This window comes from Myiozetetes cayanensis, unplaced genomic scaffold (genome assembly GCF_022539395.1).
Source record: "Myiozetetes cayanensis isolate MyiCay16 unplaced genomic scaffold, myiCay2020 scf9, whole genome shotgun sequence".
Lineage (NCBI taxonomy): Eukaryota > Metazoa > Chordata > Aves > Passeriformes > Tyrannidae > Myiozetetes > Myiozetetes cayanensis.
In genome coordinates, this window is record NW_026088185.1 from 10,023,206 (window position 1) to 10,035,503 (window position 12,298).

A 12,298-nucleotide genomic window follows, 5' to 3' on the forward strand; every position below is an offset into this window, starting at 1 on the left:
GGAATTCTCTGACTCTTAATTTTTGCCTCAGATGCAATCAAAGGAGATTCTGTAAAAGAATGAGGGGTTGTACAGTGTAGCTCTTCTGGGAAAGCTGCAGCCAGAATCTCCTTGTCCCAGGTCTTGCTGCTACTGCTTCTGCTTGAAGACAGAAAGTGTCTTTCTGTCTTTCTCAGCTTTGTATTCCCTTAGAGGAAGGGGATAAATTGAATTCAAGTCCAAGGTGCCCTTGCAGACTCATAAGCATTAGAGCCTGTTAGCAACCCAAGTACTTGGAAATAATAGAGCATTTGGGAGTGGCAGGGGTTGAAGATATTCCATCCCGTGGGCTGTGTCAGTCCCTTACAAACTAAAAGCCTCCTTCCGACTGGAAGTAGATCTGGCACTTGGGCTGTCATGAGTGAAGGAGTTTTTTCCTACAGGGAGAATGAAGAGTATCCATGAAAAAATTTTCTGCATCAAGTGGGGTCTTCCATAGGGTATGTGGAGACATTGTGCTTATGTACTGAAGTGTCATGCAGGAATTTATTTCTCACTGTAGATGTTGCTAAATACATAAAGGGATAGGTACTCACACCTATATTTAAGGACAATCCTTGTGGGAATCAGCTGGATGAAACTTTAGTAACGATGGTGGAAGGAGCTGTGAAGTGGTAGCCTTGTTACAGGCATTCATGTTCTTGTGCTCTTGGATGCTTCTTGACTTTGGCTTCATGGCCTCAATTATAAAAAAAAAGGAGAAGTAGTAACTTCAGTGTGGTATCATGCCAGAAAATAAACCCTTCTTGCTTTGTGTGTTTTTCCAGAAAGCATTTCCAGATGGAGTCTTTATGCGCTGCTCACTTTTTCATTTGCTCTAATTTGTCATTGAAACTGCAAAGGTAAATTTTCTTCAAGGTAAAATTGAATAAATTTCGTAATGCTAATGATTTAAAAAAGAAAAGGAAAAAAAGCAAATACACAATAAAGCATTCCTTGAGCATCAAATAATTTTGGTTCAGGTGTTTTTCTTAAAGATCTGCCCCAGACATTCCTTTCTATTTCTCTCCAGCCTTACACTCCAGTGCTTGAAAGTGATTTTTAGTAATGGAGCAAAACAGGAAAGGAGAAAAACCATTATAATTTTGCCTCCTGTTGAACTTCTCCAGCGGGGACTATTCAGCAACCCAGAGTAGTTAAGTGATTGTGTTCACTCAGTTTTCTTGCCCTCACAGTACCCGTTTTGCAGTGTCACTTGATGAGAAGCTTGCTGTAAAGTTATTATTATGGGCCTTGGTGACAGTCCACCACTCGTACCCGGCATCTGGGTAGTCCTGGGGAGTTGAGGAAAGCCCCCTGTAAATGCAGATATGACTGTTCCCTGTGACACTTTTCTTCCCCCCGTCTGGGAGTCGTTGCTCTCCCATGACTGATGATGGTGCTCCGGCTTCTGCGCGTGGCTTGGGTTCGAGTTAAACTGCTGGTTGGTGGCAACCAGCTGGATTCGTAGACATGCTGGCCTGACCGTATTGGTATTTGGGAAATTGCTGGACACTGTGTTCTGAAGCTATTTCTCATGTTCCTGTCCATGTTGTATTTTTGGTCTGCCTGAAATTTTCTGTTTATTCCATTACGTGTGTACTTCAGCTTTTAAGAGTGTGTGTGTGTGTTAAATTTTGGATCCAATCTTTATTCCACATGTGCACAAGTCCTTGAATTAGTAGGAATTTTTCCTTGAAGAGGCTACTGAGGTTGATCCCACAGCATTAACATCTGCTCTTGCAGTCTGTTGAGCTGAGTGGTTAGCTTAAGAGTGACTGGCAGCATCCCTGTGGCTGCTGCATCAGGGATTAAGTGGTTTGATTGTTCAGCCCCTGTGCAGAGGTAGCTGCTTTGTGCCAGGAGTTCTCAGCCTGGATGAATTTTGAGGAGGCAACCTTTTCTTTTTGGTCCTGTGATTTGTCACAGTGGGTATGTAATATTTAGATCCTACAGGCCTTGCCAAGAAAGATTAGAGGGAGTTTAGCTCGTTAATTTGTTGTGATAGCAGAGGCTGAGAGGAAAATCAATAAAATCTGCAAAATGGGCACTCCTGGGATGCTCTCTGAGGATGGCCAGAACATGGCTGAGATTCGCAGGAGAAAGCTTAGTGTGCTGACAATGAATACTGGTTTCCAGTGATTATTGCTACCTGTAGTATCACATATTGGTACTGTGGGTTCAAGCTTTCAGTCGCATCTCTGATTAAATGGATTTAGCCTCACACATGTATGAGATCCAGTTGTAGGCCTGGCCCAAGCTTTGACCTCCTGTGTTCTCTTGGATGATTTATATAAATATCCCCTGTTCTGGCTTACTTTGTTTTAGAAAAATTATGCTGTCATTTGTCAACCTGCTATACTGTGCTTGGAGTGCCGTTAATGACTCACTGACTTCTTTATTTACTGTTTAAAGGTACGTTTTCCCACCACAAGTGCTGTAGAGCTCTAAGATTTTCAGGGACTTGGGATTCTGTTTGTGTTTAACTGAAATATTTAGAAGCATTAAAAAAAAATTATCCTGTAGAGCTAATTAGTTTCTCTTGGGGGGGAAAAAAAAAAATCAGGCGATCAGTTGTCCAATTAAGTGGATCATCTGGAGTTTCCAGAGCAGAGAGCTTTTAGGATGCACCGTTTATCACAACCTATTGGTGAGAACAGACTAAGCTGTCTGTTACTGATTTCTTAGTGCTAGGTTCAGGGAAAATGTCAGAGATCAGAATAAAGCTTCCATTTAAGCAGCAGTGACTTCACTGGTGAAAATGTGAATTCTTTTTGGGGAAATGGTTCTTAATTGCACTTAACCAGTTTATCTCTCAGCACCATTACTGAATTTCATATCCTTTCACAGAAGCCCTGTGGCTCTTCAGGGATTTTTGGTGGCTTTGGGTGGGTAATAACTTTTGACTTGCTTATCCTCCTCAGCAGAACCCTGGAACACCATCAGTGCTTTAGATGCCTTTCAGGTATCTTGATTTCAGACAAATAGTAATTTATAATTCATGGACTCGACCTTTGTGTGCAGGGTTGCTATCCAGCTCTTATTGCTGCCCCGTTTGCTAACTTCAGCAATTTATGTCCTATAGTTTTGACAAAGAGGGCGGGATGAGGTGGAGAGCATGTTTATTCATATTTTTTTAATCCCACTTATTTATTTCTGTTAGCTCTTTGATTTAAACAGCAGAAGTTTGAGCAGTCAAAGGTCAGGGTGGATGGGGTGGAGTTTTCCCACAACTGCTGATGGCTTACTGATCCCACTGTTTACCCATCCAGTCCCTGTGACGAGGATGATGTGTTCAACAGGAGAGCTTCTCCTATTTCGGGAGCATGCTTAGACTGGAGCTCTGAATCCCTCCTTTAGAAACATTTAGAAAATGTTAGGATGCAGTCAGGCTAGTGCAGAGATACTTCTCCTTGGTCTTAACTGACTTCAGAGCAGCTGTGTGTATTCTGAAATACGAGAGCACACTGATGTGCTCTTGTGGTTGAGGTCCTTAGGTGTTTTACATAATGGACACTAGGCAGGCTAGGGGGCAGAGAGGAGATGGAATCATCCTGTTAGATCACCTGATAGGGGACGGCCAAAGAACTGAAGGAAACCATAGTTGGAGTCACTTTGAAAGAAGTGTCTTGCCTTGGAAACACAAAGTTTCGCACATAAGTTTCTTTTTGTACATGCACACTGTAAGCAAACTTGCTGTGTTTGTTTCCAGTAACAGTGTTTTGTATAGAGCTAGGTTATCTCTGGTTCAAAAGGTCTTTTGGTGGAAAATATACAGGTTAGTTCCTTGTTTTCCCACTGATGTAAATTTCCTTTTTTTTTTTTGGCAAACTTTCCATCTTTCACTGCGACAATAAATCTGGTTCCATCAGTACAAGTGACTGAGGGTAAAGGGCAGTCCTAAGTCAGTTACTGTGTGACAAAATCAATTCTGCTGGACTTTTCACCTCCACAATTCAGGGGTACCTCTCATCGTGCTTTCTGATTGCTTTGGTTAATGAAGGGGAACAAGAGCTCTTGTGTGGGTGAACTCTGAGGAGAGTTTTTTTGATAATTCACAGTGTGAATGTTTTTGGCAGGTAGCACAAGAGAGCTGATTTCCCATTTATTCATGTACGGTTGGCAGCTTTTAGTTTGCCAGGTGACTGTACTTGTTCCTATTCTTGGTATCCAGTGAAAGGTAAGGCAGAGCAGCACGTTTAGCCACTGGAGACACTGCAGCACAGTATTCTTAGCTGAATGTCTTGTCCCAGAAGAGCATTGTGTTGAAATTGGATTAAGGTAGAAACTTAAGGAAAACAATAGCTACACTAAAATTAGAAACCTAAGTCTGGAGCCTCAGCTGAACCAAGCTCAGCATAAGATCAGTGGGGAGACACAGGGTATCTAAGTTGTCTTCTCCACTGATGGGAGTGGGACTCAGTGTTGGGAGGGCACTTGAAGAGAACAGTGCTCTGCTCCCCAGGGTGATCCCTTGGCTCTGGAGGTGTGTGGTGTGGCTAAAGCACGGTGTCAGGATCCGGAGATGCTTGTTCAAGCATCATCAATATGGTAGAACAAAGGCAAGTGCCTGGGTTGTCAGGCTGAGAAGACAGCCAGCACTTGGGCTTACAGAAAGACACCTTTTGAGTTTCTTTGCAAGGCTGGAGTAATTGCCTTCTTGATAATTGTGAATGAAAACTGTCACATTATGTCTAAATTAACAGCTCTCAGTTTGCAAGACTGAGCATCTCTCCAGGGGCTCCTGGTCTGTAGAGACCAAGAGGGGAATAGCTGATGCAGTAATAAGCTCAGGTAGCAGTTTCAGTTTTGCAGAGTTTGTGTCTATTAAACAGTAGATACAGGAGATTGCTAGTACTGGTTAAAATAATTCCATCAGTGTCAATAATACCTAAATCTTGTTAATTTTAGGCAATTAGTCTGTGGATTAGGCTTGAAGTCTGTTAATTTGATCGAAGGATAATAGGGGAGTCCTACTCTGAGATGAAGAACTGCTGTTGTACAATTCTGATGTTCCTTACATACCACTAAGTACAAAACCAGAAGCATTCATCAAAAATAAATGCAGGGAAAGAGGACATTGAGGATAATCTAATTCTCTCCAAAATCCCTGAGAGGTTAAGACTGAATGTCTAAAGACACCTTTTCTTGTTTTTCCGTGAGGCCAATTAGTTTTTTTCCCACCTCAATAGCTGATTGATTCTCTGACTTATTTTGATCAAAAGACATAGGTGTCTTGGAACTAAAAATAAATGGCTTTAATTTTCTGCAGAAATAAAAAAAATAGTTACATAACAACTCACACGTCCCTAGTTAAGACAAAATGTCAGACCTGTAGCTAAATCAGGCTGCTCTGATGAGATTTCCAAGTCTGGCCCTGAGGAACCTCTGTCAAGGAATGAGTCACTGCAGATTCCAAGGCCATTAATACATCTTCCCATACGAGGAAAATAATCCAAATTAATCATCAATCTTAAATCTAAATATTGCTCCTGTAATCATGAAGAAATAAAAAAGAAGAGGCTCTTCGAGAACCTGTCGGCTGCATTCGTTTGTATTCATTAGCATCTATTACCTGAGGATTTTCTTGGCCAAACCCATGTATTAAAACACAGTACGTTAATGCAGAAATATTTTAGCAGAAAATGTAATTTAAAAAGTAGCTGACCTGAGGCACTCATTTAGTTGACTTAGTTCTTTTTTTAAGACCCATCCTCATAGTAAGTACTAAATAATTATTCTTGTCCATGGCAGTCTCTGTATTAGTTTAATGGAAAATTTTGAGCATAAGAACTTTAGAGGTTTTTTTTTTATTCCTAGCAGATCACATACCTTTAAATCCAGTTTGAGGCAGGGTGGGGAGGTGGCTGGGGGCTTGGAAATATCTTGCATATTATTGAATGAAGTGAGTGAATGAGAGTAGCAGCTTTGTAGAAACATTAATACTTCCTGATTTGCTGAAAGTATCTCTATACAAACATGCAAAGAGTGGAGATGGTCCTGTGAACATCAGCACTGATGTCCTTGGTGGCTTGGAGAGCTACACAGGGTCCTGCTTGGCACAGACAGCACAGAGAAGCAGAGGACAGAGATGGGTGGATGGAGGGCACTGCTGGAGCAGGGGTTGCATTTAGGGTTTGCAGAGGAAGGTTGAATGACAGAGCACATAAATCCGAGGCTGAGGGAAAGCAGCTCCTGGAGCAGGGAAGGGTAGTCCAGTCTGCAGAGGGTTTGGAGAGGTCAGAGGTTTTGGTGTCTCAAAGCAGGTCCCCAGGGTTGTTGGGAAGCTGGTCCCTGGTGCACATCTCGTGGCTGGGCCTGAGGCAGCAGGGCTGTGTGCCTGTACCCAGCACCAGCACTTCCTTGCCTTGGGACTCCTTTTGTACTCAAAATCCAGGCAGCTGAAGTCCCTCCCAACAGCAGAAGGCAGAGAATTGAGGAAGTATTGCTGGTGGCTAAGGAAATAAGAGGGAAAGCAATTTTAATGAGTCTTTCACAATCAATTACAGCCTTGAATGTTTTAAAAATATTTTTGGTAGCTCTTGCATAGTTTATATACTAATGGAGTGGAGGAGATGGAAATCCTGCAGAGAAAAAAGAATGATTTACAATGTATAATTATTGAGAAATGTTTTGAATTGATCATATTTGGGAAAAGATTTAAATTTAGTTGCTGCACTAAAATTGCAGGCATGTCTGGTTGAGTATTTTCTCAAGAGGAGTTAGAATATATTTCTTATCTGGTTGTCCAATTTTCTACAATTCTTTGTAGTTCAAAACAAACCGGGGGGGTGGAACAAGAGTATAAACTACTTTTAGCTGAGCAGACAAGTATGTGGGGCTCCCATGTGAGCCATGCAACTAAGCATGCAGCAGAGATGGGCTTCTCAGCCTTGTGAGAACTCCCTTTGCCAAGGAACTTTCAAATATACTGGTAAGAAGACCCAGACTCTCCTGACCCTGAGATACCCATGGGATACCCATGTTATTTGGCTTCAGTTTAGTGTTGCTTGAGGTGTCCAAGGTGGCTGAGAAGAGGCAAAATTGAGGCAGGACAGTCATCTGCTGAGCACCAGCTGTCACATGTGTCCCACTGGCATGCTGACTCATCCCAGGCTCCCAACAGTGCTTCAGAGACAACTTCTTCTCCCACATAGTCCAAGACCCTTTGTTCATGCCTTTTTATCCCAAAGTTCCTCCTTTATTCATGAGTATCTCTTAATCCCATGGGATCCTCCAAATTTTGGTTATGCAGACCTTAACCAGGTGCTGGAGCCTTCCAATCAAACCCCCCTTTTGTATAGATCTGCTTTGAAAATGCACCTGACACAACTGGATATTGCCTCCTCACAGCTGTAGCCAGTTGCTGAGATCTGGAAGGCAGTTTAGTAGCTGCAAATATCACTCGTCAAAACTTGCTGTCTCTAGTGCTCAGTGAATCAAGTTGCTCTGTAGCTCAGAATGTTTTATAGCTCAGCATAAATTCAGGGAACTGAATTGTGGGAAGGGATAATATGTTGTGTTTTGAGGTCCAGAGGAACATTAATTATCTTTACATAAATGTATCTTTTCTGTTATTTATGCGCTTGTGGAATAACTGAATCAAAACTAATTATTTTTTTTTTAAATATATAATTATTCTACAGGATCCTTCAAACCAAAAATGTGGAAGAAAGAAAACAGTGTCCTTCAGCAGCATGCCATCAGAGAAGAAAATAAGCAGCGCCAGCGACTGTATCAGCTTTATGCAGGCTGGGTGTGAACTGAAGAAAGTTCGTCCAAATTCCCGGATTTATAACCGTTTTTTTACTCTGGATCCTGACCTGCAGGCTCTTCGTTGGGAGCCTTCCAAGAAGGATCTTGACAAAGCCAAGCTTGATATTTCTGCTATAAAAGAAATCAGACTAGGGAAGAACACAGAAACGTTTAGGAATAATGGACTTGCAGATCAGATTTCTGAGGACTGTGCACTGTCGGTAATTCATGGCGAGAACTATGAGTCCCTTGACTTGGTTGCCAATTCAGCTGATGTGGCCAATATTTGGGTATCAGGATTAAGGTACTTGGTTTCTCGTAGCAAACAACCCCTGGACTTGATGGAAAGCAGCCACGACACCCCACGGTTTGCCTGGCTAAAAACTGTATTTGATGCAGCAGATGTTGACGGCAATGGCATAATGTTAGAAGATACGTCTGTGGAGCTAATAAAGAAGCTTAACCCCACCTTAAAGGAATCAAAGATTAGGTTAAAATTTAAGGAAATTCAGAAGAGCAAAGAGAAACTAACAACACGAGTAACGAGAGAGGAATTTTGTGAAGCGTTCAGTGAACTTTGCACAAGACCTGAAGTGTATTTTTTACTTGTGCAGATATCCAAAAACAAAGAGTACCTGGATGCCAATGACCTCATGCTGTTTTTAGAGGCTGAGCAAGGAGTGACCCACATAACAGAAGAAATGTGTCTAGATATTATTCGTAGGTATGAGCTTTCTGAAGAAGGGCGGTTGAAAGGTTTCCTTGCCATTGACGGATTTACCCAATACTTGTTGTCCCCAGAATGTGATATTTTTGACCCAGAGCACAAAAAAATTGTCCAAGACATGACACAGCCTTTGTCACATTACTACATCAATGCATCCCACAATACATACCTAATAGAAGACCAGCTCAGAGGGCCAGCTGATATCAATGGTTATGTCAGGGCTTTAAAGATGAGCTGTCGGAGTATTGAACTAGACGTCTGTGACGGCCCAGATAATGAACCCATTATTTGTAACCGCAACAACATGACATCTCCGCTTGCCTTTCGAAATGTTATTGAGGTAATAAACAAATTGGCCTTCTTTGCTTCAGAATACCCGCTTATCCTCTGCCTGGGGAACCACTGCTCTGTGCAGCAGCAGAAGGTAGTGGTACAACACATGAAGAGAATCTTTGGAAACAAACTGTACACAGAGGCACCTTTACCCTCAGAAGTCTACCTCCCATCACCTGAGAAACTGAAAATGAAGATCATCGTGAAGGGGAAGAAACTGCCCTGTGACCAGGATATATTGGAAGGAGAAGTCACGGATGAAGATGAGGAGGCTGAAATATCCCGAAGACTGTCAGAGGACTTCTCAAGGGAACCAAAGCTGATCTGGCTCTGCAGGGAATTGTCTGACTTGGTGTCCCTATGCAAATCTGTCCAATACAAAGACTTTGAGACATCCATGAAATTTCAGAATTACTGGGAAATGTGCTCCTTCAGTGAGGCAGAAGCCAGTCGGATTGCAAATGAATACCCTGAAGATTTTGTCAACTACAACAAAAAGTTTCTGTCCAGGGTGTACCCGAGTGCTATGAGGATAGACTCCAGTAACTTAAATCCTCAAGATTTTTGGAACTGTGGTTGCCAGATAGTGGCAATGAACTATCAGACCCCAGGGCCAATGATGGACCTACACACTGGTTGGTTCCTACAGAATGGGGGATGTGGGTACGTTCTCAGGCCTTCAGTGATGCGTGATGAAGTGTCTTACTTCAGTGCAAATACCAAGGGTATTGTGCCAGGGGTCTCTCCTCAGGTCCTACATGTCAAAATAATCAGTGGTCAGAATTTTCCAAAGCCCAAGGGTGCATGTGCAAAAGGGGACGTCATAGACCCCTACGTCTGCATAGAAATACATGGGATTCCTGCAGACTGCACCGAACAAAGAACTAAAACTGTTCAGCAAAACAGTGATAACCCCATTTTTGATGAAAGCTTTGAGTTCCAGATCAATCTGCCGGAGCTGGCCATGATCCGCTTTGTTGTTTTGGATGATGACTACATTGGGGATGAGTTCATAGGACAGTATACCATCCCTCTGGAGTGCTTGCAGCCTGGATACAGGCACATACCCCTGCGGTCTTTTGTTGGCGATATCATGGAGCACGTCACCCTCTTTGTTCACATTGCCATAACCAACCGAAGTGGAGGCGGGAAGGCGCAGAAGCGCAGCCTCTCGGTGAGGATAGGGAAGAAAGCGAGGGAGTACACCATGCTGAGGAACACTGGTCTCAAGACTATTGATGACATCTTTAAGCTGGCAGTGCATCCACTGCGAGAGGCTACTGACATGAGAGAAAATATGCAGGTATGACACTTGCAGTGTGCGTGCTGGGGTGTCCTGAATGTGGAAGTGAAGATCACGGTGTGAGCTGCTCCTAGGACAAGCTTGCTGAAGCTGGTGAAGCTTCAGACCCACAGCTGTTGTCAGTCTATGAGTGGATGTTGGAAAGCTGATAGTTACAGGTGTTAATTAACAAGCAAAGGTAGGATTAGGCAGAAACATTTTAAAAATCAGTATGTGCTCCCCAAACTTATCCTTTACTGGTTGTTTTTTTCCTGAGAAAGCCGAACTGAGGGTACACTTATGTCCCCCCATCTCAGGTCTCAAGTACTTCATTTCCTTGTTGGTTCTAGAAAACGTCAGCAAGCTTTTGTTTTGCTAACTGTTGTGAGGGTTATGCTCTTAGTTTTCTTTGGGGGAGTATAAGAAACAGTCAGTGGACGGTGTCACTAAGGTCTTGTCTACAGCAGAGAAACCCACTGTGCAAAGAGCACCATGTTTTCCCGAGTGTTGCTTTGCCACTGTTTGCCCAGGGGCTGCAGATGTTCGGCACAGGCACTGAATGCCACTCGAATTGCAGTTTCCTCCCTGCTAAATAGCTGTGCTGTCTTGGCTGGCTGAGTGCCAGCACAGACACCGCTGCCGTGTCTGGGCTCGGAGGGTCTCCTGGCACCCTGTCCCCCTGCCCGTGCTGCTCCGTGCGGCAGAGCCTGCTGTGGCTGGCAGCATCGGGGCCCAGGTGCACAGCACGGTCAAACTGCTCGGGTGAGACCTTCATGGCTGGCAGGAGGTGAAGTGGCCAAAGCGAGGCCAAACAAGAACCAGTCTGCCCAGTGCTCTCTTCCATGGTGGGGGCGACTCTGTGGGTTAATTAAGGGGCAGCTCAATTCAGAGCTTCAGGCACTGCCTAGGAACAAAACTGAGTAGCATTAAACAATGAGTTTTCCTCAATAAATAGCTGAGATCAGCTCTAACTATCTCCTTGGTAAAGATACAGAAACAATTCATTTTTCTTGAAAACAGGAGTAAAACGCATAGCACTTCATTGACCCCACTTTTCTGGACGGAGTCTAAAGCAAATGAAATGTTGACAGCTGGAAATGTTTACAAAATGACATAAGTTTTAAATCACTCTCAAAGGAATAGTCTCAGCATATTTTTAAGAATGGGAAACTCTTCCCAGCCTTTTCTTTCTTTCAGGCCTTGGAAGTAACTAGTTTGAACTGCTGACTCCACCTTCTGTCTGGGTCAGGCACTATATGTGAACTTTATATAGTTCGTTTATATATGAAAAAACTCAGACTCTGACTCAGAAGCAGCATTAATGTGCCTTCCAAGCAAAACTTCAGTAAAAAATCGTGCTCTGGGGAGTGCTGTGTAAAGACACAGTTTTATGTTTAACTGTAAGCTAATGTATTTCATCTATGAGAAAAGCACTGTCTGATGTGTTTTTTTCCACAAGATGTGGGAGGAACGTTTGCAAGGTATGGGTTGTTATAATACTTTACTCGGGGTTTTGTGCATCTTGGTCGCTCCTTATATGACTCAGGAAGGTAAGTGATGGGTGCATGTCAGCTGTACATCCTCTGACTTGATAAATAAATAAATCCTGGCATGTTAGTTTGGTTTGACCTGTATATTCAGTATTGATTTTCTTACATGTGATCTATGAAGGGGAAAGAGTGTTTGTGTTTCTTTATGATGTGGTAATGCAAGGCTGAAAACCAAGTGGGTTTTTCTTTCTTGCCTTTCCCATGGGAAATACAAGGTCTGTCAGACTTGTTCTTGCTGGAGGATAATAATGATGGGAGAATAAGTGATTACAGCATCAAAAGCAATTGGAGTCTAAGCAGTGGGGAAGAGAAATAGCATTTTAGGCTGAATGTTTAATATGCTGGGGACCAGAGCTTGTCCCTGTTAGGACTAGATTTGCAATGCAGAGTAGCTGAAGAGCTGGCAGTTGGGATGCCTGGGTCTGGGGGAGAGCTGGAGCTGGCAGTATGCCTGGGGACAGAGAATTGGGCTAGCAGGGAATTCCTGCGTGGGGTGGCATCTCATGGTGCATGGGGGCCCGAGGGACAGTGGGATAGCCCTGCCCAGCATCAGAGGGGAGCAGCAGGCAAGGGCTGACAAGGCACTGGTGGGCAGGGGGGACAGAATGACCAGCAGAACGTGTGCTGAGGTGT

At 43.3% G+C, this 12,298-nt stretch overlaps 1 protein-coding gene across 1 annotated transcript in view; it reads left to right on the plus strand.

Annotated features, from left to right (window-relative positions):
• The window catches only part of PLCL1 (phospholipase C like 1 (inactive)), a 190,415-nt gene that overhangs the window by 138,552 nt on the left and 39,565 nt on the right, over positions 1-12,298 (plus strand). Inside the window, exon 2 of the mRNA XM_050340126.1 lies at positions 7,665-10,136. Coding sequence (XP_050196083.1) covers positions 7,665-10,136 — 2,472 coding nt within the window. The remainder of the gene's footprint in view (positions 1-7,664; positions 10,137-12,298) is intronic.